Source organism: Notothenia coriiceps, unplaced genomic scaffold (assembly GCF_000735185.1).
Source record: "Notothenia coriiceps isolate Sejong01 unplaced genomic scaffold, NC01 NC01_scaffold00008282, whole genome shotgun sequence".
Taxonomy (NCBI): Eukaryota; Metazoa; Chordata; class Actinopteri; order Perciformes; family Nototheniidae; genus Notothenia; species Notothenia coriiceps.
Window position 1 is genome coordinate 56690 of NW_011340983.1, and position 26414 is coordinate 83103.

The following is a 26414-nucleotide window of genomic DNA, read 5'->3' on the forward strand; positions in this document are numbered from 1 at the left end:
CGGAGGGGCGCCCTCCGCAGGAGAGGAGGAGGAGGTGATTCCTGCTGCAGTGCATGAGTCAGCAGAGGCGGTCAGACAAGGGCACAGGGCTCCTGCAGCCGGGGGGGGGCATCCCTATCAGTTACAGTAAAGCATGTGATGTGGCGGAGTTATGTAGCTCGGAGCTTTGCTACTTTGACAGAAATTATGCCGAGAAAAAGTCGCTAGGCCCCAAACATTATAATTGTCTCTCTAGCCTATATATATTTTCCTAGAATGCAGCGGAAAAAATAAATGGAAAATGTTTATTCCTTTTACGACTTGGGTTGTCCTCACAATCATTGCATTTCAGCAGTAACTGACATGAATAAATAAAACATACAGGTGGAAAACCTAAACAAATAATACAACTATAATTGCCTATTTTCCAGTACAGACTTCCCGAAGTAAGCAGGGTTCTTGTCAGCGGAAGTAACAGCTTTGTTGGTGTCTTGTTTAGTCATTTAAGTCTGAGCCATTTTCTATCATATTTGGCACTACGCTTATTTTCCCAATCAGTGATATTAAGCTTATAATGTATTAGCTATATCAGAATCAACATTCAAACAATTATACAAGCTTGCCAATTCATCTTCCATTATTATCTTATTATATCTGGAAGATGCAACATTTATTCGCCTTCAATCACAAAGCCCTTTCAACAGGGGTTATCATTGAAATTATGAAACCGTAGTATTACTGTGTTTAAGCCTCTCATCCAGAACACTCTTGAATCAAATGTGAATATGTACAGCGACCACAGTTTATTGTACTAAATGAATTTTGATTTGAAATGACAGACAACACAAAGCCAAGAGTTAATACATCACACCTCTCAATGGAAAGTAAATGAAAGTTTTGTGAAAGAATCAATACATGGTGTACAAAATGGAGAGTCTGAAATAGATATGATGCATCTGTGGTTTTGCTGAGAATTAAACATTACTGGTATCATCCTCCACATTATCATTATCAATATCATCCTCATAACAATCTACTTAAATCCTGCCCCTGCAGTAGGACTTGACAATATAATATTTTTACGTACAAATACAAAAAAGGGGGAAATGGAGTTTGGTCTCTTTCTTCTCTTCTTTTTAAATAAGCTCTGAATAGTGCTGGGCAGCAGAGTGGCGTCATGTTTTAGTCATCAAGAAAGTCATCATCGAGGTTAACGTCTGTGGTGTCGATGTCGTAGATCTCCATGTTGTCCAGGTCCTCTTCCAGCTCGTCAAGATTCTACATAACGACACACACAAGAGACATTTCCTAAGAACTCTTCATCTCTTAAATGTTCCAGTTATTTATTTTTAATATGTCTTTGAATTTAAGATTTTATGTGAACCAATTTTAAGGGTATTTTGTAGATGAAAAACTGCCTAAATCTTTTTTTTTTTTTTTTTTAAATGCAAGAAGTACTTAAATGGCATATCATTTAAAATGCCATAAACAATATTTGATTTACTATTTATTAACTTTGATTAAGTATCAGTAACTATTGTATGAACAATACAAATCTTACTGAATATATTTCCCCATGGTGAGATACAAACATTAATCAAAAGATAAAAAGAAAGGAAGAAAGACAAAAGAGACCAACCTCCTTTTGTGACTGTGATATTTCCTCCTTCTCTTCTTCCTCTTCTTCCTCTTCTTCTTCCTCCTCCTCTTCCTCCTCTTCTTTGTCAACTGCTGTAGGAGCAGCAGGTTCAGGCAGTGAAGACATCACAGCTGCTACTGCTGCAGCGACAGGAGCGGCTGCCACTGACTCCTCACTGTCCTGTGTCTGAGGAAAGAGTGAGTGGAATAAAGTTTGACTGAAAGTTTGAATATAGCTCATCTTTTCAAAAGAAATGTAGAAACGTTTTGTAATTCCATTGTTAATGATTACAAAAGGTAAAGATAAAGCATGTGAGGTCTGGTGCTAAAGGCTTTAACTGGTGCGTAATCAGGTTACTATTAAATCAAATATCACTCATAAGAAAATGTTGGATAATGAAGACAAACCTTGGGGATTGCAGGAATGAAGGTTCCTTTGGGTTCGTATCCCTGAGCCTCCTCAAGAATATTCCTGTCTTCGTTGAGCTGAAAAATGTTTGAAGTTTTTTTTAAATGCAAGAGGGATGATTGAGATACTTATTGAAACATTGCCTGCACACATTATCTATTTCATTTGTCAACTTAAAACGTGTGAAACTCACTGTGACGAGAGGGAAATCCTTGGCAGGCCTAGTGGTGCCCAGGCAGGACTCTCTGAGGTAATGCTCAGCTGCAAAGGCTTCTCTCAGCCCGGGGAACAGATTCTCGTACTCTGTGGGGTCGGCTAGGGACTCAGCCGCCTGTAATTCAGATTTAATACAGTGTGTCAAGGTCAAAAATAAACATCTAGACATTCAAATACCTTTTTTCTCTTTTCCTCTAAGAATCTATGATCCTGTCAGTTTTATTACAATGTTCCTACCTAAATTTGTGATTTCTTAAGTTCTTTATTGTATCAGTATTTTTCAAAATTCTGTGTAACAGAACTGACCTTCTGATTGATCTTAGCCAGGTTTTCCCTCCACAATTTGACCACACGTGACACCTGACTGGGCAGGTAGGTGCGAGCCAGGAAAGCAGCTTCAGGCAGTCGGTTAGTCCTGATCAGGAGCTCCAAACACTGATCCAGACTGTGGAGAAAAGAGTAACACAGATACCATACATTTAACATCATGAATACATTTATTTCACCTCATTTCTCCACCACTGTGACATTGTTCTGGTACTTACTTCCCCTGCAGGAAGTAGGTCATGAAGGCCACATTGTTCTTGCCGTCCTTCTCTGCCCCCTCAGCCAGCTTGCCCACCATGGTGGCGTTACCGGAGGCGGTGGCGAGGAGCAGCAGGCCTCCGTAATCCTGGGCGTGGTGCAGGCACTCCTGGGCCAGGCCGAATTGGCACTTACTGATAGCCAGCTCTGCTAACTGCTTCCACTTCTGCTCCGACTGCAGGGGTTACAATGACAAATATTAGAAATGTAGTGGGCAGAGAAGAAGAAAATAAAATTACAACAACTGCAAACTCTTGGGAGCCATTGTGAATGGTCAGTAATATTTTAGAAGCTGTGAAGATTTGACATGTTATAAAGTATGCTCTTACCTCTGCCTCCACAGCCAGCTGGTAGGCGATCTTCAACTCTCCCAGCTGCAACGCCAGTTCAAACCTGTGCTCTGAGTCTGTGGACACAGCCAGCGCCTGCTGCTTGAAGCCCTGAAAAGACAAAGAAACAAACATCAGCATCCTACAAGCAAAAACTATTTGCTCATTACTGGATCAGTGAGCTGCATGAGACGATACTGACAGGCTGTCAGGAGAGGGAGAGAGGAAAAGAGAGGAAAAGAGAGCGCTTCCGCTAATTTCTCCCGTGTTATTATCCAAAGCTAATGTAAACTTGAATAATGTACTTCATTTGAATGTAATAATGATGTTGGTTGTTGTTGTTTGTGGAAGCGCCAGTGAATGGGCCCCATCACTTTAAATGGAAGATCCCCATAGGCCCCGCCCACCCGATCGGATCGGCCGATACTGATTCCGGCAATCGGCCCCAAAATTGTCGATCGGAGCATCCCTATTTAGAATCTCACAGTTCTTTACCTGTTTCTCCAGGAAATGGGCCACCCTGGTCCTCTGCTCTTTAGGAATCGTGGGAAGCACCTTGTCAGCCATTCCAAAGTCCCTCCTCATCACGGCAGTCTGGTACTCCAGGACGGAAACCAGCAGGGAGTAAGTGACAATGTTGAGCTCCTTGTCTCCCAGGTACAGACGGTCATCTTTAGGTATGTAACCCAGCAGGTACATGGTTCTGTAGGGAGAGGAGATAATAAGTGTAAAGATGAAGAATCCTTCACAGCAATCAAACAAATACATGTATGTACTGTATGTGTACCTGTCCAGGTGAGCAATAGTGACGATCTCTCCTCCTACATAGTAGTTGAGTCGGTTCACAGAGCTGGTGTAGATGAAGCAGTCTCCAACCCAGAGTCCAGTCTTCACAATCTCCTGGATCTCTCCCTGGACCTGGACATAAGAAACACCACAAAGATGTAAGGTATAAGTTGAAATTGAAGAACACATCTCTTTTCTAGTTACATAGCGCTGGGATACTTGTATACAAGACTCAATAATATTTGTAGCAATGAAAGTTAAAACAACCAACCTCAAAGGCATCTTCAATACCATCCTCGGTCACTCCTTCATTGTTTTCTTGAGAAGCGGCTACTTTTTCTGACATATAACGCAGAATGAAGAAGGACTCCTCAGTAGCGATGCAGACCAGTTCACCAGAGTCGGACCAGAAGATCTGGGTAAAATATGAAAAAGAGTAAGAATAGAAACCAGACACTAAAATGTTATCACTATGAAATTGGTAAATGACTTCCAATGACAACATTTATATCAAACAGAGATCAAGACTTGAAATACAAAATGATTCAGCCCTACGTGTTTGGGCTGGATCTCGATACGGCGGACCAGCTCTGTGTTCTCCCAGTCATAAAATGCCAGGCCATTCACTGACCTCACCCCAAGCAAGAAACCTCCATAGATCCCTGCAGGGGACAATGGGAACACATCCAGGGAGTCAGACAGTGGGAACAATCCACTTCCTGAACCGAAGTTTACTATAAAGCACTGTTAACGTTACCTTCAGCTCCAAAGTCAGGCTTGAAAGATTTCTTCTCTTTGAAGTTTTTGAAGATTTTGACGATACTGTTGCTTTCCCTGATGGCATACTCAGATGAGTCATGTGCCCAGACAAACTCCTGCGCTGAGCCGAAGCTCTTGTTCCTCAAAGCCATGGCAGTATAGATGATGTACTCTCCATCTCCACACACCACAACAAACCTGGTGCACAGAAAAATGCATAAATGACTGACAGATATCATGTTGAAAATTCACCTCTAATCTGGCTAACGAAGATGTTGACATGTTTGTGAAATAACAATAACCAGTCAGAGGGCCTGGGTGAGTGTATGCGTACCTTCCGTTGGGGTTATGCTGGATGGTTTGAGGGTAAATCTCACAGCTGCCCATGTCTTTGACAGCCAGAGGCAACCTCTCGCCGTCCTTGATCTCAGCATCACCCATGGCTTTAAGGTTAGCTTGCTGTACTTCACTGTGTTTAGCCCAGATTATTTTTCCGTTGGTGTCCATAGACATAGCTGGCTCCTCCCGACCCACCTACACAGCAGAGGGAGACAGATCACAAATATTTTAGGTTTGGATACAACTATAATATATTTAATCTGGATGTCTTTTACAGATAAACTCTCTTAAGCCACTTTCTCCACAAATATTTCCCCCCTTTTTTAGCAGTATTGTATATATAGTTAAGTTTATTTACAATCAAAGTACTTTTAACCCTCCGGTATCATTCGATTGGACTTCGCAAATTAGTCATTCGAGACAAAAATGTCCACTGTGATACCGGAGGGTTAAAAATAACTATCTCTTCCGTTCACCTTGATGATGATGCTGCCTTCATCGTAGCCCAGTGCCACATTGTTGGAGCCCCTGAGGCCGCACACACACCACACTCTCTCCATGCCATAGTTGAGAGTGCTCTCCAGGCGGTAAGTGCTTGAGTGCCAGATGCGAACGGTACCTACAGAGGAAAGAGGTAAAGTAGCATAAAGTAATGATCCATGAGGCCACTGGGTGAAATGCATTCTTGAGGTTTTTTTTCCTATCGAGGTGAGGATGAGTATGTTTCCTCCTCACCGTCCTCTGATCCAGTGATGATGATGGGCAGCTCGGGGTGGAAGCTGACACAAGAGACGTTCTGGGCGTGGCCCTCCAGAGTCTGAACACAGGTCTTGTTCTGCAACATACAGAGGAAGACTGTTAAAGAGGTACAAACACAATGCCACAGGATGCTCATAGGAAGGACAGAGCAGAATAATGAGGAAAAACGACATGCTTTAAAGAACAATCAACTATTTGAGTAAGCTTTAATTGTTTGTAAAGCTATGTATTTAACACATGTAATACAAGACAGCAGGAAATTAACCTGTTCTTATAATATTAGATTGGATTCAACATATTTAATTGCACTGTTTACTATTTATAATATACTAGAATGTGAAATCAAAATGAAGGTGTATTAATACACTAGATATATAGCAGTGAACAAAATAAGGAAAACATTTTCTAACCTGGTAGTCCCAGATCTTTACTTGGCGGTCATCAGCCCCTGAGATGAGGTAAGGCTTGTCTCCTCCACTGTAATAGTCAATACAATTGACTCCTTTCTCGTGACCCTCCAGGGTGAAGTTAGGAGACGAAGAGCCTAGCTGCCAAACCTTAAAAAACCCAGAGGAACCAGAATCACTCGATGCACCTTAGACACAGGCCTTTAAATATATGTTTATTTAAAAAGGCAAGGATGTTCCTAAAGTATTGTCATTAAAAAAGTTGCAGGACCGCAGTAGAATCTGCAGTACTAACCCAACAACAAGATACATTTAGCAGCAGTAAATGTGACAACAGCAAGTGGCCCTACTTTAATGGTCCTGTCCAGAGAGGCGCTGGCAAACTGGTTGTTGTCCTTGGGGTTGATGACAATCTGCATGACATAGTGAGTGTGCCCCTCAAACACCTGGCTGCAAGACCACTTCTTCTCCCAGTCCCATAGCTTGATCAACATGTCATCTGCAAAGAAATAGAAAATACATTCATGATGTTTTGCACACAATGCAAATACAATTGAAGACCTTAGTGTTCAAATGCCTTTAAGTGTATCAATGTACTTAGTTTACAAGCGTACCACTGCTGGTGAGGATATAGGGCTGGGTCGGATGGACAGCAATGCAACGGATGTAGTCAGAGTGGGCCTCAAACATGTGGACACGCTCCAGGGTGTTGTAGTTGAACACTCGAATCTGCATGTCATCCTGCGCGGGGAGAAAAAAAACATTGAATCATAGCAGTATACGCAGTGCAAGTTCATAAAAAGATTATATACAAAAGACCAAAATATATGTTCTAACAAATGCAATTGGTGTATGCTGTTGTATAGTAGGGTATCTGTATATTCCAACTGTGACACACACACAATTAAATATATGTAAAGCTTTACTGTTAAGATGTTGCACATGCCCACATAAAAAAAAGACACGTAAACAACACTAAATTAAACCTCTGCGAGATAATACTGTCAGGTTTATACAAATATGCTGTTGTTATAGACGACAGCTGTGAGAGTTGGGAAAACAAACAATGGATGTAACTCACTGCTCCTGTGATGACCCAGTGCTTCCTTGCCACAAACTTAGAAGCTCGGACAGGGAGGTCACATACTTCAAACGTCTTGACAAGAGTCTGGGGGAAAAGAAAATTACTGAATTGGGTTGCATCATCATCATCGTCATCATCATCATTATCATCATAATGCCCTTGTGTGTATTTTAAGTCAGTATATTACTATAAAATGACATATTTATGCAGTTTGGTTGTATAGTCATTACTGTTTCTATACTGTGTTACTGATCATACCTGTGTTTCGTGGTTCCACACACAGACACTGCCGTTGTACAGACTGGCCAGCATCCATGGCTCAGTTGGGTGAAGGTCCACACTTTTCACCCTGTCTGACCTGGCTGTCAGCCTCCGCTTAATATCCAGCCGCAGAGGCTGAAAAAAAACATAGGAGATTGGTGTCTTTTCTATGCCGTTTATACACAACACTTCATGGGCATTTCATTATCTTTTAAAAACTCCTCAGCGTTCGAGAAAACACCAAGAATTAAAGGTAACGTAATAAAGCCAACGTAACCGTTAGCATGCTAACATAACATTTAGCCTCGTATATTGTAATGCTAGCAACATTTTTTAACGTATGCATCATGTAGGAGTTCTTTCGACAACTGATTTAAATTAACTGTTAACAAAAAATAAATCTTCCAAACAGCCATCATCCTAAATATTAACATCCGTTAGCTACAAGCTTTCAGGCTAACTCAAGCTAGTTAGCCGTTAAGCTATTTACAATAGTGCATTATTATTTGACAGTTTCACGGTCCTTTTAAAAACTATACCAGGACCCGTGGAAGACCTGTATGAAACAACAACATGCTGGTAACTATTTTAAATATCTCTTACCATGTTTTATCCCCTTTGTGTCACAATAAAATAAGATAAATTAGTTGAAAACGGGGTCCAAATGTTGCGACTTCAGTGAACGGAGCACTGGATACTGACGTGGAACTTCCTGAATCTCAATCTCGCGTGAGTTGCGCTCTGGAAGTGGTGACGTGACATGAAGTTCTGCTGGTGCAGCTGACACCACACGGTCCATTAACGTCCACAAATTAATAATAAAGTGAGAATAAACGTGCCCTACTTCGAAGAGATTCTGGGTCTTTTCCACATTTCACAACATATTGCTATCCGATTTTTAACTAGGATATTGTATACTGGTAGAATGTATCGATGCTTCACTTGTTACTACTTTATCGTGAATAAGGTTAAAAATATAAATGTACACCCTCCCTCCTCCCACCTAATTTCATATTAACAGAGTTGTAGTGTCTGATGCTTAGATCTCTGTTTTTTGTTATATTATTATATATATATATATATATATATATAGCATTTTTTATTCATTGGGATAAACCCCTTGAGATGCACCATCTCGTTTTCAAGGGGGTCCCGACAATAGCAACAACTTACAGACATACATAAACAAAAAGACAAAATGCAAAACATGACACACAAGACAAACCACATACAGTCTGTTAAGTGAAATTCAAGCAATGCACACAATCATTACAATTTGAGACAGTCGAGCAAATCAGTTTCATCAATATCAGTTAATAACAAGTACAGACCAGTTGAAAGTGAGATAACAATGCATGTTTAAATATACCCAATATTGCAAGAGATCTAATAGCAGCAGGTAAAGTATTCCAGTCTGTTGGGGCTTTGAAAATGAACGCTCTTCTGCCAATCCATTTTTTAGCAGAGGGGACAGAGAAATAAATCTGAACAGAATGTCTAACTTGATGATTTGGTGAGTAGGGTACAAAATACTGCTTTAAATAAGGGGGATAGTTAAGATAAATGCATTTAAATATCAGCTGAAGCCAATGCGTGTGTCTTCTTACATTTAAAGAAGGCCATTTAAGTTGGTTATACATTGTGCAGTGATGTGTACGAAAAGGACAACCAAGAACAAATCTGCATAGTCTGTTGTAGGCTATGTTGAGTGGAGCAAGATCTGATTTATGTGCATTTTGGTAGACAACATCACAATAGTAATATTATTAGATGTCTTCTTAAAGGATACCACAATTTTTTCCCCAGCAGATGGCGATATAAGCATTTGGTTTTAAAAGGCCCTGGAGGATGTGTTTTATAAAATGTGTAAAACAGTGTTAATATTATAACCCTTCTTAAAGTGAGCTTATTAGTCTTTTGTGCAGGATGTGACTGCACTGCATGCTGTTACATTCCCTAAAGAAGATGTGTTTTAGGTTGTTATAGTTATTATCAAGTGTTGTACAGGGAACAAAAAGATGTGTTAATACACTTTCAGCCACCTTATGTAAGGTGAAATGTTCACTCTCTTCCTTAAAAAAGAAGCGCTACATAATCTGATGTAAGACCCATTGTAAACATCTAAACTCATTATAAAATCAGGTTTGTCTCTATTAATACACAACACGTCATGTCTGAAAAGCACTTTATTCATTTTGTTCATACGTTTGGGAAAACATGTTATTGAGGAGTATGTGCAAATACAAAAAACCCAGATATTTCCGTTTATGCTTTTCTCTTGAACACCTGCACACAAACTACATCTTCACACGTCAGCTCCTGTGGGAGGAAAGAAGGATAATTAGAGAAAAATGAGAGCAATAACAGTGTCCTCATCATACTCAATAATCACATTCTGCTGTGCAATACATCCTACTAATCCAACATATTTCTCTTTTATTCATCATCAGGGCGTGTTCTGGTTCAAATAATTCAGCAGAAATCTAATTATCATGACAGATACTGTCAACCCACCAGGAAGAGTTTGTCTCCTTCGATCCAGTGTTTCCAGCCACGGTTAGCCTTCTCTCCTTTCTGCGTGCACACCAGCTTGTCCCCCTCCCAGGTCACAAGACACTACAAGAAGTCACAAAGTGTATTTATTAAATACTTTAATTTAATATTTAATGCACATTCAAAAGTAAATAACAGTGTAGTAAAAAATTCCCCCGTCACTAAAATAAATCCTCTTTGAATTCCGTCACTACCTTTACCACAAACATGCTCAATGTTCTGATTTAAAGGTTACTGCCACCTTATTTTGGCATATGTATTAAATGTTTCAGTTGCTATGTCTTTATGTAGACTTATAAGTGAACATTGTTACTATTAAGCTGATAATGTCTCAAAATAGTAGGATACTATCAACAAATAACCTTAATTCATTATTAGTTATTTTACTCGCCTCTAAAATGTGATGCTTTCTCTTTAAAGTTATTTCACAAGTCTTATTACATTTAATTTAGCTCTTTAAACAACATCTTCTTCTTACTTGCAGCTTGATAATCAATACAAATATGCCTGCAAGTAACTGAAGCACCATTAGCACTCCATTTTGTGGAACAAAGCTATTGGATGTCATAATGAGAGCCCCCCCTCTCTTTCCTTGACTTGATAATACACACAGAGACCAACCATTGCCCTGCAAACACTTACATAACATGTTCTCACTATCTGAAAGGCAACCAGGCAATATGAAAAACATCGACTCATCAGATAAACTATCACTGACTTTTTTTTCACTTCAAGGACTCCGTATCTGAGAGGTCAACCCACCTTGATGTTACGGTTGTCTAGTCCCTTGGTGTGCTCGTCAAACTCTACCCCTACAGTGAAGGAGAGTTCATAATTCCTGAAGGTGCTCAGCGTTTTGACGGTAAACTTGTCTTCATCTTGGGATATAACTTTGGTCTGAGACAGGGAGATGGCAATTTTCCTTGTAGCAAAGTCAATGTCTGGAGCCAGAATACAGAGAGTGAATTAAAACATCTTTCCAGAGGAGACAGATTATAGTAGTGCATACATTATATTTTACAGGGATGCAATATTGAGAGCATTTTAGCAGTTGACATCATACAAGTATTTACATAAGAATCTGGGGTGAAATAACCTTATAATAAATGTTTTGCATTAGACACAGAATACATTGAACTGTACAAAAAAAACTATATTTACAGATGAATGGGAGTGGATACATATGTCTCTTCCGCTGCTCAAGCAGTAACATCACTTAACACATCACTAAGACATCCCAGACCTAAATTAAACATTTCTTACCCAACACTTTCAAATACTCCTCAAATATGTCATTGCTCTCCAGTATCCATTTCCCACTGAAGTCTGCAGGCATGATGGCAGCTGGTGACGCTGATGTCTGTGTGTGTAGACTTTAGACAGTGTATAGAGGGGAAAGGTGCAGGGTGTCCTCCTGCTTTTATACAATCAGGGGGAATGAGGGCAGATAACTATTGATAAGTGGGTTTATGGCTTGAACAGGATTGGCAGTGGTAGTTGTTTTTGGAGCGGGAGGGGGGGGACTCACCCTTCTCTTCCCGTCTTTACATGGTCACTGGGGGGGCTTGCGATAGGCATTTATGTGGGTGCGCACACACACACACACACACACACACACACACACACACACACACACACACACACACACACACACACACACACACACACACACACACACACACAGAAAGCTTTCTCTCACATGCACCTTTACACACGTACACATGCAGACACTGCCCTGATGTTTCAGTGTACAATGTACAGACGGAGAAGTTTTTTGGTAACATCTGCCAACAGTGTGCACTCTTTATTTGTTCTTTTCTGTGTCATGTACAAATGCTGATCCAGAATACCTAGAAATGTGACCAAAGAGGTAACTGGAGTTCAACTAGTTTAGAAAAAAGTCAAGCATTTGTGACTCATGTGAAATAATTCAATGAATGCATTGATTTTTGAATAATAATTTCTTTCTGTTATGTTTTTTTTTAAAGTTTAAAGTTATAATCCTTGTGATTTTCATCATATCAAACTCAAATTTTGATACAATTTATGTTGGCAAATAAACTGATCGGCATTAAATGGTCACACACTCACTATATAACTTTATATATGGTACCATGCATTGTCAGTGCTGCAACCCCTAATATATTCACAGAAATATACCCAGTTACCACAGGTGTCACTAAATCAACCAGGACTAAAGTCTTTAATTAAACCACTGGAGTGGACACACGACTTCACCATCCATTCTCTTGGTACAATATGATATGATATATGTGTCCATATAAGAATGATTTGTTTTGCAAGTTTGTTGTGAGTTCACATAATCATGTTTGGTCCTAAACTGTAAAAAGCTAAACACCATATTAAAGGTGAGTGTTAGAGAAAATACTGTTGTCTCCTTTTTGGGTTTGTTTTAATGCACTGATATCATGTGTGAGTCTGAACTGTGTACGACCTTGCAGCTGCCTCTTCTTGTGATAGGAGGAGGCAGGGCATTTCAGGTTGTTGATCTTTATGAGGAGACAGACACATACTTGTTGTCTCCTACATATCTAATTTCTATGAGGCGTGAAGGAAGTCCAGAAGACGCCACAGATGACCCATCACAGATGCTTTTCCGACACCCGCTGCTGATATTAGCGCCACCTCGATTTACGACTTTGTTGTTATCTCCTGTATTTTGGACTATATAAGCCTGATGTTTTTCCTGCTCCGTTGAGCAACATACCCCATGTGTGTGAGTTAAACAATATCCTTATGTGATTTAACTCTGCTCATTCTTGCAAGAATAAATTAGTACCTGATTATTGATTCTCAACCTGGTGTCGAGTGATATTTTCCTAACAGTGACCACGGTTAAGCTTTCAGCAGATTAATGTCAAAACTGTTTCACAGTGTAAAGTTCTGCACTTACATCATTCTGCAAAGTGAAGGTTAAACAGCCAAAAGAAACACATTTTCTAGCATATATGTGGAACTTTAAAATTGAGTATGGCTTGAAATCCTCTCCTGTCTGTTGATTGCTGATCAAAATATGAGTTGAGTAACTGACCTTCCTCCAGACCAGAGTTGCACTCAGTAGAAATGTTTTAATGAGAACAAATGCAAATGGTGATTTCAGCCTGGCGCCAGACTCTGTTTGGGCCACCTCCCTGAGACCATAATTTTTTTTAACCAGCCATAGCCAGAGCAGGGAGAGATCAATAACAGCCCCCTGTGGAACCATACATAATCAGAGCCTGCAGGTAGATGCAGGGATTGGCAGGTTGTGAATGCACAAAAAGCGGCAGGACGCTGAACCGTAGAGCGAGCAGCAGCAGCAAAGAATGAGCAAGTAAGTTGGACAGCTGACTGCCCAATTGCTAATGGCAATGCACAGAGAGTGAGTTGACAGATTAGCTGATTCAGAGCACAGCGGGGCTCGAGTTGTCTGGCCACAGCTCCGCGGGCTTCACTTCACTCACCGAAACTCTCAAGCAGAGGCCATAATAGACCTTGTGCAAGTCTGTAAAAGCATTTTTAGATAAAAAGAGCTACCACAGCTGATGTGTTGGCCTGAGAAACTTGGATTAATGATAAGCAATCATTTATATGTTGTATGACTGAACTACCAAACGAATACATTCCAAATCCAACAAGTCTAATTAAAAAAATAAATGGCAGTGGCTCTCAGACAAACACAACTGACATAATTAAGCATTGTTTACTTTATTGATTGATTCATTTTACTATATTGGCACACTCCCAAAGGAACTGGGAGGGATAAATACACATCATTATATATATATATATCCATTCTGGAGACTAAGCATCAGTAGTGAAGAAGTTTACAGCCCTCAAACACACTCAGACTTGTATTTTTTGACATCCAAAGCAATTTTTAAGGGAACTAAAATGGGATTAACCCACGCTCTCTTGTCTTCAATGCCATCCATCACTTTAGGTCATTTCAGATTAGTTTCACCTCCAGTAGCAATATGCATGCAGCCAACGCTTCTAAACTGTTAATCAAAAGAGCTCCCACCCTGAGACAGATATAGAGTATTGCATGTTGTGATGATACATGATATATAATGCCCCTGCCCCTCTGAATTTGCTTTGGAAAAGTAGTTATGATGGAATATAGCTGTGTGTTTCATGACATTTTCAATACAGGAAAACAAATGGATGGACATTATGGAGAGATGTAGGATTGGATGTCAGAGGCATGGGATGTTTCTGGTGTGTCTGTTTAGGCCCATGTCAACCGGGGGCGCCATCCTGTTCAGTTAGGACTTCTTGAACACCTGCTGGCTAACAACTCCACCGGCTCTCAGCTCCTGCAGGTAACAACAGACAATACATTTGTTTTAAATATTTTTAGATCTGACTCAGAATGTAATATTGACTAATGAAAATGACCAGGAGAATTATAGATCTTAATCCCTACTGTCTTCTGTATTTCTTACAATCACAGACAAACATTTGACTAACATAGCAACATTAAATAGATGGTAGGTTCTGAGGATATGTTAATTGTTAGTATATTATTCAAGAGGTCATTCACAGTTCAGTATTCAGTTTAATTAATGGGGGTTTTAAAGGGCAGCAACAGTTTGATAGAATACATTCTACCATCCAAATTGCAAAGAGTTTTCTGCCACTGGAGGCCACTGTTGCACAACATTCATAACCCTCTGGCAGCTCTAGGAAACCTCCAACTAATATCTAATTTCATGCCAGCGGATTGAAAACATCTGTTGGCATAGTTTATACCAGATCATTTGGCAGATCATTTTTTGCCTAGCTTTGATAGCAGTAATCACACAGAGGGTAATCTGATAATGCTGAGCTAATGAAAATGGTAATGTGCAAGCCATTACTTTAAAGTCTTTTCAGATGCTAATGCTTTCATTACATGCCTCTCTGTGAATTTAGGAGGAGAGAAAGTTATTGAAGTTCTTCTAACAGAAATTAGATGGGAAAGTCGAGATAATAACGTGGCTGTTATGTGCTTGATCACTGGAACGCTTAAGAATTAGAATATACAAGTGTGTTTTTCCTCTTAAAACAGTTACTTTAGGGGTAAACATATATGATTGAATTGGCAGTAAATTAGTATCATACACATGCAGTTCACACAGTAAATTGCACTGCTGGAGCTTGTGGGCTAATTCAAGAGTCACACATTATAATAAATGCACCGCACATACTGTGCTAAAAGGCATTTTGGATTTGGATTAAAGTGTCCAAATTGCATAAATTATTATTCATGGCAGAAGCTGATGTTTTCTTACCAGATGAAGCTCATCTCCATCCACCCAGTGGGTCCAGCCTCTCCCTTCTATCTCTCCCTTCTGCACACACACCAGCTTGTCTCCATCCCAAGAGATGGTGGTCTGCATGAGGCCAGGAGGTAAATGGGATTATAGCACATCATGCACTAGTGTAGATGTTTTTCAAATCAATGTAGATGCATGCACATATAGAGGTGCTAAACATTTCCCCATAAATAATGATTCCGATAGAATCTGCAAATACAGACACACATTACCCTTTTCTCTCAGCCACCCTCCAAACAGCTTTTCTATAATCAGCATATAAAAAAGCTTTTCAAGGGGGACCCCAGATAATCTTTGATCCTATTCAGTATTCAGGGACATAATCTGATTAAAAGAACTTGAGTCTCTACTTATTTCTCTCTCACTTTCTTTTCCTGCGGTATCTGACACCGGTCTCACAGCAGTTCATTCACATTGAGTGTGAGAAGTTTAAAGAACGTTTTGTAAGTAGACGGGTTTTTGTATACAGTCTCACTACACCATATGCTCATTAAAGTCTGGAGGTGTGCCAAACAGAACTGTTAGTTTATATGCACGTAGGATTTGCACTAAGACGAAATCGGAAAGGTTCAATAGGTTTCTCAAAAGTGTGATACAGCACATTAATTAACATTTATAATAAACCCCTTCTGGTTTCATTGTCTACACATTTTCACCATGCATTTCCTGTCATCCACTCCAGACAGATCCTCCTCAAACTCCTTGCCCACATGGAAGTCCATGTTGTAGTTTTTGAATGTGCTAAGGGTTTTGATGACTATGTGGTCCCCATCGTGGGAAATGTCCTTATCAGGCTTCAACAAGGTGGCGATTTTCCTGACGGCAACATTTACATCTGCAACAGGTTCCAGAGAAGGGCGAGAAAATCAGTCAGAAACATGAGAAACTCTCTGTTTTAATAGACTAATACAGTTCAAAACACACACTTATTTCCTTAAGACATACTTTTTATTCAGTTATGGTAATTTGGTCCATTTCTGTTGAGTTGTATTTTTTTAATAAACAATGATTTTGTATTCTATAGTTTTTATATAAAAGTAATTGGAAGATATTAAGTATGTCAACAAATGTGGATTTCTCTCAATGTACTACACCTTGCAATAGCTGCAATCTCGCTTAACTAAAGTTGAAATAGTAGTATTTATAGGTTTACAATAACTACTTTACTATTAAAAGCTCCAGTGATGAAACATTTCCCCCCTTGCCTCTCTCTTTACTAGGCCTGTCCTCCACTCTCCCCTGCTGCAAACTCACCAAGAGCCTTCAGGTAGTCCTCGAAGTTATCGCTGGAAATCATTTTCCAATATCCGTTCAAATCGACTGGCATGTTGGCGGTTGCTGCTCTCTTTACTCCCAGTGAATGATGAAGATGTCTGCTGTGGACAGCTACTTGCTCCAGAGTGCAGAACCTGCTGTCAAAAGCCTCAATTTGAACCAAATTCACTTGAATCCGATTACCTCCCACTCCCCCTCCAACATGCATACAGAATGTGGAGTAGCTTTATGTTAGAGAGTGCTTACTTTGGGATTAGGATGAATACACTTCCTTTATTAATTGACACAAGCGCACTTATAGGGATTTCCACGTGTGGCAGCTTTGGCATAGTTCTGTTGTATAAGATTAGTAATATCTTAAAATCAATCAGAGTAATAATCAACATACAGGTCAAAACACAATCAGCCTAATGGAGTGAAATCATACAAAGTTCTATTACGTATCAGCAAGTGGATGTAAAGCACACAGTGTGAATAATATGCAGCGAAATACAAAAGCAGAACCACCTGAGCTTAAAAGGATCCAACTGAAACAATGAAATGTAGCACAATAGGGACTGTCACCACTTTTGTTTCGCCTAAATAACTCAATTAATTTGATAATCTCTTTTAAAAGGCTCGCTGCAGCAAACAAACTGTCTAAATCCTTTGCTGACTGGGACACAGACAAAGACACACACAAAGACACACCACCGCTCAAAGGATGCCAGTCAGTATCAGTCACAGTGGCGCTTTCAGCCACTGGCCTCAATGAAAAAATACCTTCTGTAGCTGAGCAACTGTCAGGATTACTTTAAATCGTTTGGTGGAAGAAAAAAAAAAACAGGCTCACAGACGCAGTGTGTGGAGGATAATTGGGGAACTGAATAGCTCCACAATAAATTGCTGTTTGGAGGCTGCTGCAGAGTAGAAACACTAACAATGATCTTTATATGTGAGCAAATTTAAAACAGTATCTATTGTTCAATTAAAAACTTACACATGGGGCGCTTTGGTAGCCTTGGGATTAAGATGCACACAATCTAATATACATAAAATATACACAACACACACTCTGCATTTCAAAAGCAGATCCTTAGGTTTTCAGATATAAGGCCCAAATAATGTTTACATAAATATAAGTATTTCTCCAGGATAATCACACATTTATGAAACAAAATTCACACCCTTGTGTCAGTTTTAAAAACAACTTTGACACATTTAAATGGATTTTGCACCTTGAACTATATTCCACAACCATTGTCTATTGTGAAATGATTTCCCATTTTTGATGCTTTTAAGAAAAGAAGGAACATCAATTGTTTGTTCTTGTGAACTGTTTAAATAACGGTTTATAATTGTATCTCTAAAAGGGTCGGATAAGTTTTATTTTTATACATATATTAGGTATTTGGGTTGTTAGGGGGATGTGGACTCATTACCTTAGTATGTCTTAAATGCTGCGAGCTGCAACGGAAAAAAAACAGTCAGACTTAAATAATTTAAATATATTTTATTTAAATGTATCCAACTCTGCAATGGTGTGATATGTAAAACTACAAGTACACTACAAAAACTACAAATGTTTATGTATTGGCAACACTCCAAGTGTATGATTGAAAACACACCACAGCACTGTGAAAATGTTCTTACTAACAACAAGTGATGCCTGGAAAAACACATTTGGGCCATGGTGTGTCTCTTAGCAGGATGTGCAGAGCTCTATCACTCTGCAGTCCAGTGGAAGTTAGCCGACCGTCCAGTCCCTGAAGAGAAGCACTGATCTGTGAGTGAGTTCACACTTCAAGGCCTTCATGCTCAGCTATCAGTCATCCAGACTCTTCCCTGGCTGTGTTGCTTGTTTGGCGAGCGGCCTCAGCACTGTGCCCTTATTTCTCCTCTCGCTGTCCTCCGTGTAGAGGTTGTGCTGGTGAATATATTCTATCACAGAGTCTGGGATCAAGTATTTCACGCTCAGGCCCCGTCTCAGAGCCCGGCGGACCTCAGTGGCGCTCGTCTCGTTTCTCACCCATTCCCTCACCAGGAAAATGTTATGACTGTGGCGCGAGAGTGTGTCTGACGCGGCCACGGCTTGCTCGGGATGAAGCCCCCCCCGACTGACGCAGATGAGTCCGAAATGTCCCGCCACCTCTTCAACGTGGTCGTCCAGCCACAGGTCAGGGACCTGGAAAGTGTCGAGGAAATCAGCTCCACACAGGAGCTTCAACTGGGGACAGGGGCCTGAAGGGAGAGGGCGGAGAAATGGTGACTGATATTTATCATAAAAATACAATTATAAAACATAGCATGGAATAAAGTTCAGGAAAAAAAGTTGATACGCAATGAGGGGCCAAAGGTACTTCTCGAATATATATATATATATATATATATATATAAGTTTGCCAACTTCACAATGAAACTGCAAAAGTTGGCAATCCTATAATTCTCCTCAAAGGGATCTCAAACTGGAATAATTAGTGATTTCAATATCAAGGAAAAAGTTGTATTTGAGTCTTGACTTGACATGACTAGATCTGATTAACTAGTTTTAAAGAAATACATTACTTAAATATCTATGGGGCTGAAGGCTAAAGCTAAACATGTGGATTGGTGGCTTTTGATTAGAAGACAAAACTAAAATCATAATATTTTTTGATAGATGTTTTCATCGTTGTTTAGTTGTTGGCTGTGTTCATCCTCTGGGGAGCATGATATATGTATTCAATTTCATGGGAAATTATGAAATACGTTTACATTTACTCTGACCAAAATGGTGAACCAATCAAACATTGCCATCTCAATAATAAGAATAATTCACACCCGACGCCACAGTTTAAAACCAGATATATAATGCCGGAAACCGACAGAGGTCAAAGGGTTTCTGAGCTGATCCTAAATTCACAACAGTGAGAGGTTCTTACTCGAGAGGGGAGAGGGGTTTCCACTGGAGTCTTTGTTCTCTCCTGTGCTCCGCTCATACTCCTTCAAGATACGGCCATAATGATTCCTGCATGACAAGCAAAGATTACGATTAATGTCTTTGGTAATGGTAATACATCGATTTTCCTTACTAATATTGAGTATTTATTTCTTCATCTTGTCACCAGTAGCTAGTCAAGTATTAAAACATAATTTGCCTTATTCTTTTCATTAATGGACAACATTTTAATATAAACATCATGCATAGAAATCTTTATCAAACTGAACTGAATAATTAAAGGGAAAAAGTTGATGCTTGACAGAGGAACTTTTAAAAATAGAAATAAAACCATTTTTCAAGTTAAGCCTCTTAAAGGTGTTCTAGAAGGTCTGTGTGTGTGTGTGTGTGTGTGTGTGTGTGTGTGTGTGTGTGTGTGTGTGTGTGTGTGTGTGTGTGTGTGTGTGTGTGTGTGTGTGTGTGTGTGTGTGTGTGTGTGTGTGTGTGTGTCAGGACTTGTGACATGGATAACAACAGGCCACTTCATGGCTTGATCAGCACCCTTGTTGCGCAAACACTCATGACAGGATTTGTAAGAAATCCGAAGCAGGAGGGAGGGAGAATTAATAAAGCGGAAGAAGTACAATGAGTGTGTCAGAGACCTTTCTAAAAATAAGCCTGAATAATGATTACGTTTGTGCAGTAATACAGACTAAGGTAAAACAAATCCATTACATCATTCATTCTCTTTCAGAGCTGCAACGGTTAGTTGACTTGGGAGAAAAAAATAATGGCACACTTTTTTGATAATCATTAAAGGGCATTTTTATGCAGAAAATGCTGTTTTCAGCCTTTCATGTTCTGCTTGTCTGTTTAATATATACATCTGAATGTCTTATTGGGTTTGGACTGACAAAACAATACATTTTAAGAAATCCTCTTGGACTTTGAGTAACTTGGATGGCCTTATTTCACTTTATTATGACATTTCTTAGATTTAATCGATTAATCTAGGAAATAATCTGCAGATTAATCGATATTGAAAATAATCAATAGCTGCAGCCCTATTCGCTTGGGCTGGATTCTTGAAAAAGAACCAGCTGCAAATACCTTCCACATTCCTGCATAGTAAACTGGGACATGCCTTATTCATAGCATCTATGCCTGTCTCTTTTCGCACATACTCATGTCCAAAGTAGCCATTTGCAATTACAGCATCCCATCTCTGCCAGTGAATTTAACAGCAGGTGCCCCTTATTTCACCTCATGAAAAACAGTCTAGTCTGGCAGGCCTACAAGAGACCAGAACCTGGCAACACACTGCTGTATATGTAGTTAAGGTTGGCAAGGAGCAGGGCGAGCGGAGGAGCAACTCTGTTAACTCTGCTGGTGCTGTGCTGAAACTTGATGATGTCAGCAAAGACAACTACAACAGAGGTAACAGATGAGAGTAAAGCTAATAGAAGCAATTATCAGCTACTGGGTGGTGGATATAAACTGGAAATAAGATGTTCTTGGTTCTGTCAACACAAAAACACAGTACGGGACACTTGTTTTATTATTAATGAAAGGTCTTAATGTGTTGACTAGCTGCACACACCATTTCATCTTAAAATGACATGCAGGCTGACATTATCCTACAAATGTGTGCATGTAACCTTTAATAAATGAAGCGAAGTGAACTCTAATGTTGCTATAAACTTGTTTTACACCTCATGGTGACCACGGTCTCTGTCCAGTCTGCCTGCTGGCTCTCCCATTCATCAACCGTGACCCAGTCGGAGCTCTGCAGCGCCAGCTTTGCCATGGCGATACGGTGCTGAGCCAGAACCAGGCCTTGCTTTCCGTAGCCATCACTGACTGGAGACACGATGCCACCCACCACCTGGTACTGGCCTGAAGGGAGAGAGGAAGATGAATACAGTGTTATCTGGACCATGAAAGTCGATACAGACCCAGCATATAAATCAGTAGACAAAGACCTGTGAGATACATGCTATGATTGATGCATTTAAAACAGGGTTATCGAACAATGTCATTACTTACAGCTCGTACTGTGTAATCGATTTGAAACTCCTTTAACCATTGAGTTGTCTTAAGGGTAAATAACCCCAATGATATTTTGTAACTAACATTACAGAAAATAAAAATTGAAAGCTGTACACCAGGGTTAGGGTTATTTTTGACACGGCAATTCCCAATGTTGGAATAGATTCAAAAGATTTGTTTTGTACAAAATTATCTTTTATACTTTCTATTTATTGGTGATGTTTATACACCTTGCAGGTGGAGACTAGTATTGTATGGTTAAAAAGCGAATTGATAGGAAAAGTTAAACAATACTTAATTCATAACAATATACGTTCTCTTGTTCCCCAAAAGAACAAGGACTCTTGTTGTTTCCCTTTACTTTTCCTAAACTGTGAAAAGGGAAAAACCAGCTATTACCAAAGTGGGCCATAAATGACAGGTTGTTTCTTCATGCTACATAGATTTAGGGTTTTACATTGAATTAAGCTGCTTTATTTCAGGTATTTAGCAGAGGTCTACCATTTCTGACCCTTTGATCAAAAATAAGTATACATATGTTACATGTTTGGACAACCCAAGCGGAAATGAGTAAAAGTATCAAAATGCAATGGGGAATAGAGAAGCTAATTGTGTTAAATCTAGTGTTTATAAAAAACATGTTTCAAAAACAGATGTTTTTGCACCTGCATCACAAGAACAGTACTTTTCCTATTGTTACACTCAAACTAGTCAGCTGATCTTATAGGTGAGGGGTCAGAGGGAAATGGTAAGAGCATTATTCTCAGTTCCTGCCCACTGCAATGCTACACAGTGCATAGTTACACAAAGCATCTTAAGAGTGGGAGCCGACTCAGGACCAGTGTATTACTGTTCAGGTATAATGATGTCGTTGTGACCATGTGGGTACTCTTATTCAGAGCAGCTTTGGACCTGGGTTTATATAAAGGAGACTGTGTTTGCTGACATCATTGTTACATTGTCCAGTGAAACGTGGGCCCTGCAGCATCATAAAAATGACTTATAACTAGTTCTATATATATATATATAAATATTATTATTCATACTTGATTCAAACACAAATATGTTGGGTGTTTAAAGCTGCACAACAAGCTGAAAAACAAAGCCCTGTCATTGCCCTATATACCTAATGTGCTAGCAAATAACCTACTTTCACATAAGGAAGGCAAAGAGCAAGATTAACATTCCTTTAGAGTTTGTTTATGGCAAATTTAATCTCTCTTGAGCTTTCAGATTTAACCAACTCCTGAGACAAACTCTGCATTTTTAGCTTTCTTATCCCGCTACTGTCTTAGTGTCTGACTTTGTATATCTGGTGCTTATTTAGACCACTCAGACAGAAGGTTTATCTGGGCTTGTTAGCTGAAAACAGCTGCCTGCTGCTGCTGCTGCTGCTGCTGGAAGCAAGGCTGATGAAAGTGAGGACACTGAACCAAACAGTACATTTGCAGGCCATAAAATAAAAATAATGATGTGACTCTAAAAAAAACTCTGTGGAGCTGTTGGCTCATAATCCTGTGTTAGTTCATTACTGCGAGCAACCTCTTTTACAATACACACAGTCATTTGATTTATTGTAAACATAAAGAATATTAATTGGTGGACATTACCCAGAAGCTCCTTTGTCCCTGAGGGTTTTCAGATACAAAAAGTAAAATAAACCAGACTATATAAAACCATACCTGTGCTGTGCATGTGGTCTCTGGCCAGCTCAAACAGCCTCATGTGCTGGTTGGTGATGGGATTAAAGGAGCCGCAGGCTAGCAGGACCAGTGGAATACGGCGGGTGGCCATCTTGGTTTACCCCCCTCACACAACAGTCATCAAACCTTGGCTGGAAGAAGAAGAAAGAGTTATTAACATTGAGGGATTAAGACGATGAGATGCAAAGGGGAGAAGACTGAAGGAAGCTAGCATGAGTTTGTGTTCTGTAGACCAGGGGTTCCCAACCTTTTTTCCCAAGAGCCCCCCCAAATGACTTCTGTTGGAAGTTGCGCCCCCCCCCAGCGTTAATTAAAGTTTAAAGTCTCAAAAATGCTACAACCACTGTCACAAACTGGATGAATGTGAAGTATTTTGTTAAAGGAGGATGAAAGCGTAATTAAGGAGCACTATGATGGTTATTGGACTCAGGATTAATTCATTTGGATTCCCGCTGTATGAAGAAATTAAAGGACGGCGCGGAAGTGGAAAGAATTCACAAAGGGATTAAACTGTTTAAAACACATGCTCAAAGTAAGCCGGATTTTGCCGATGTGTTTATGTGGATTCAAAAGTCATAAATAATCTACGAAATGGAGGAGACCGATCTGATCGGAGCAACTGTGACAAATAATCCAACTGAAACCGGCATGGACAATGACTATGTTTTAAAAATGCGCTTATCCAGACAATCCTGGTGTAGACACTTTACGGGCAGAAGAAACATTTATATTAAAGAAAACATTTCTGTCTTGTTATGCCTTTAATAGGTACTAACTTGATTTTTTTATTAAAATTAATTAATCAATTATTTTTTATATTTTATTGTAATGTAGAGACAAGGCTTTTAGCGACAATCATGTATTGCGTTATTATATGTAAAAAAAAAGAAAAGAAAAAAGTCTAAATATTATATTTGGCCTCAAATCATCTGAGGCCTGGCGCACCCCCTGCAATCTTTGGTGCACCCCCAAGGGGGGTGCGCCCCCCAGGTTGGGAACAACTGCTGTAGACTGTATGTATCTACAAGTTATGTTCTACTTTTAAGTACTCCTGCTGCTGTTACATTCTGCAGAGGTTCCCTTAGTTCACCACAAGAACCTATTCGTCATTTGGTGGGAGTTTTTTAATCACAAGGCACCTTACGATGTATGAGTACTGTTAGTATAGGTGGCCCAAGTGAGCAATGACCCATAGCATGGCCATTCTGTGCTCATTTATCATTGGGACACACAAAGCAGGGAGTAACACTGGCAAAAAAAAATCTGGCTGCTTTTTTTGCTGGAGTCATGCACTGCAGGATCAGAACAACTGCAGGGGCATTTCATTTTAATGTGTACATCAATGTGTAAAAACACCTAATTAATATCAGACCCTGTCCACACATCAGCTGGAAAGATTTCCATCTGATCTCTCTTTTTTCAACAATTGGATTTTACATCCTGTCTTAACAGTGTCAAAGTATTGCTTTGGTTTTACTTTTCACCAAGTGTTTCTTGCTTTAGAAGTGCGATACACAGCAAATGTATTTATAAATGTACTTATTTGTTGATTAATACAAAGGTTCATATTGATTTGCACTAGGAGCACAGGTCTACTGTATGCAGTGGGTGTTTTAGATAAGGAAGCCATAACGTGACTTATGTTTACTTTAGGCTTATAGTATGTTTTGACCTTATGTGACTACACAGCAAATGGTCAATAATGAATTCAGTTTTTCAGGGGTTAGGGGTTAATTGCTTTTGAATGTACATATGATTAACTTCCTGTAGGATCCTGATAGTTAGATCGGGGCATGTGACAGGAGCATACAGCATACAGCAGACCAGAGACTGTCGTCTATCGCAGTTCAGCTATAAGGCTTTACGCTTTTAGAAAAATAAAAAAGGAGTTGCTGTGGATTTTTGTAGTTGTGACATTGCAATTTAAGTCAAAGGGCAGCAAACACTTACTCGTTTAGTCAAGGAAGCATTGACATTGAAAATCAGCTAACATTGATTAGCCCAGCAGAACATAAATATATGCTAAGCGACAAACACACATTCGGGTGAATGAATGAACGAGAGTGAAAAGTGGTCACTTCAAACTGTGATAAAACAAAAACACAATACCATGGGCAGGCAGGAATAATAGATCATTTGTTTACCTTCGTATCATTACTGTTTGGTAAGTGTGTCACACTCTTTCCTCTCCCCGTTCTGAGGAGCTGTTACTCCATGGTTCCGCAGAGAGAAACTGGCTGAAGTGCGACCCCTGGCGGAGGAAGGGAACACAATGGAGCAAAGCGACGGAGCTCTCCATGGTACTGACATACTGGCAAGTGTTTTTAATTACACAAAATAGATAATTGTTTGAAACCAACAATAAGTATGTTACTGAATTCATTTTAATACATTGTTGTTCATTTATGGGTGAGCGCATTGTCTTCCCAGAATAAACCTACTGTAATCATAAACTGACCTTTAAAGCGATGCAGCTTCAAACACCTACATGCTCCTGGTAACCTTTCATTCCATTGTTGTTAACTGCTTGTCAAATGGTGAGGAAAAGCGTTGTTAAACAGTAATTGACCATCAGACAACAGCTGTATAGTCAGTGGCTTTTCATGCTTTGTTGCCCAAGGTCAAGAATAACATTACAAAGAATGCAAAGGTTAAAATAAAAGCCATGTTTTTTCACAGACTGTTGATATACAGTATAACCCTTCACTAGAAAATAATGTTTACTCCACCTAAGCATTACACATTATGCATGCAAAAACAACCTGTTTCATTGTATAGTTAACGCCGTTAGTGCTCAGCCAATGAACTGTAGGTTTGAAGCCTTCTGATTGTTGGTTCATTAATGAATTCTCAAGACTTTAAGGTAAGAATGTGTCTGTCTTTGTGAAGAAACAAATACTGTCATATATCTGGGCTAAAAGCTGTTATAGTCTCGCCTGCTCAGTCTGTATCAGGTAAAATGAACAAATCTTTTCAGACCAGGAGAGAGGGGTTTGTCTCACCCAATAATCTAACAGTGATTTATTTTGGGCAGGAGCATGAAGGAACATTTTATGGTTTGGATTG

The 26414-nt window shown here is 39.6% G+C and overlaps 3 protein-coding genes across 3 annotated transcripts; all 3 read right to left on the reverse strand.

Moving 5' to 3' along the window:
• Window positions 1-757: 757 nt before the first annotated feature.
• On the reverse strand, window positions 758-8264 carry copb2 (COPI coat complex subunit beta 2). The gene is made up of 21 exons (XM_010770053.1): window positions 8155-8264; window positions 7549-7686; window positions 7288-7374; window positions 6821-6947; window positions 6557-6705; window positions 6210-6356; window positions 5776-5875; window positions 5517-5659; window positions 5036-5235; window positions 4700-4899; window positions 4498-4604; window positions 4214-4357; window positions 3944-4074; window positions 3652-3859; window positions 3157-3267; window positions 2788-3002; window positions 2549-2687; window positions 2220-2357; window positions 2026-2103; window positions 1619-1804; window positions 758-1257 (listed from the first exon to the last, which is right to left on the reverse strand). Exons 1-21 carry the CDS (start codon window positions 8155-8157, stop codon window positions 1162-1164), a joined length of 2847 nt encoding a protein of 948 aa, XP_010768355.1. The 5' UTR covers window positions 8158-8264; the 3' UTR covers window positions 758-1161.
• Window positions 8265-9733: 1469 nt separating this feature from the next.
• Window positions 9734-25566, reverse strand: LOC104944512 (uncharacterized). The gene is made up of 12 exons (XM_010770056.1): window positions 25493-25566; window positions 23328-23479; window positions 21309-21492; window positions 19601-19686; window positions 18519-18920; window positions 16082-16260; window positions 15381-15482; window positions 13333-13466; window positions 11368-11477; window positions 10867-11045; window positions 10066-10167; window positions 9734-9870 (listed from the first exon to the last, which is right to left on the reverse strand). Exons 2-12 carry the CDS (start codon window positions 23437-23439, stop codon window positions 9817-9819), a joined length of 1644 nt encoding a protein of 547 aa, XP_010768358.1. The 5' UTR covers window positions 23440-23479; window positions 25493-25566; the 3' UTR covers window positions 9734-9816.
• rbp1.1 (retinol binding protein 1, cellular, tandem duplicate 1) lies at window positions 13820-16847 on the reverse strand. The gene is made up of 4 exons (XM_010770054.1): window positions 16680-16847; window positions 16082-16260; window positions 15381-15482; window positions 13820-14423 (listed from the first exon to the last, which is right to left on the reverse strand). Exons 1-4 carry the CDS (start codon window positions 16750-16752, stop codon window positions 14373-14375), a joined length of 405 nt encoding a protein of 134 aa, XP_010768356.1. The 5' UTR covers window positions 16753-16847; the 3' UTR covers window positions 13820-14372.
• Window positions 25567-26414: the final 848 nt, after the last annotated feature.

Excerpts from the sequence above, each read along its gene's own strand:
- copb2 (XM_010770053.1), bottom strand. Across the intron at positions 5,236-5,516 it reads AAGGCAGCATCATCATCAAG|GTGGGTCGGGAGGAGCCAGC; the intron begins GTGAACGGAAGA and ends TCTGCTGTGTAG. Across the intron at positions 1,805-2,025 it reads TCATTCCTGCAATCCCCAAG|ACACAGGACAGTGAGGAGTC; the intron begins GTTTGTCTTCAT and ends CTCTTTCCTCAG.
- LOC104944512 (XM_010770056.1), bottom strand. The coding sequence starts at position 23,439 with ATGGCCACCCGCCGTATTCCACTGGTCCTGCTAGCCTGCGGCTCCTTT. Across the intron at positions 11,478-13,332 it reads TACCTGCAGGCTCTGATTAT|TCTACACACACAGACATCAG; the intron begins GTATGGTTCCAC and ends CACTGTCTAAAG. Across the intron at positions 9,871-10,065 it reads AAGGAGACAAACTCTTCCTG|GAGCTGACGTGTGAAGATGT; the intron begins GTGGGTTGACAG and ends TTCCTCCCACAG.
- rbp1.1 (XM_010770054.1), bottom strand. The coding sequence starts at position 16,752 with ATGCCAGTCGATTTGAACGGATATTGGAAAATGATTTCCAGCGATAAC. Across the intron at positions 16,261-16,679 it reads GGACTACCTGAAGGCTCTTG|ATGTAAATGTTGCCGTCAGG; the intron begins GTGAGTTTGCAG and ends AACCTGTTGCAG. Across the intron at positions 15,483-16,081 it reads TGGATGACAGGAAATGCATG|ACCACCATCTCTTGGGATGG; the intron begins GTGAAAATGTGT and ends GGCCTCATGCAG.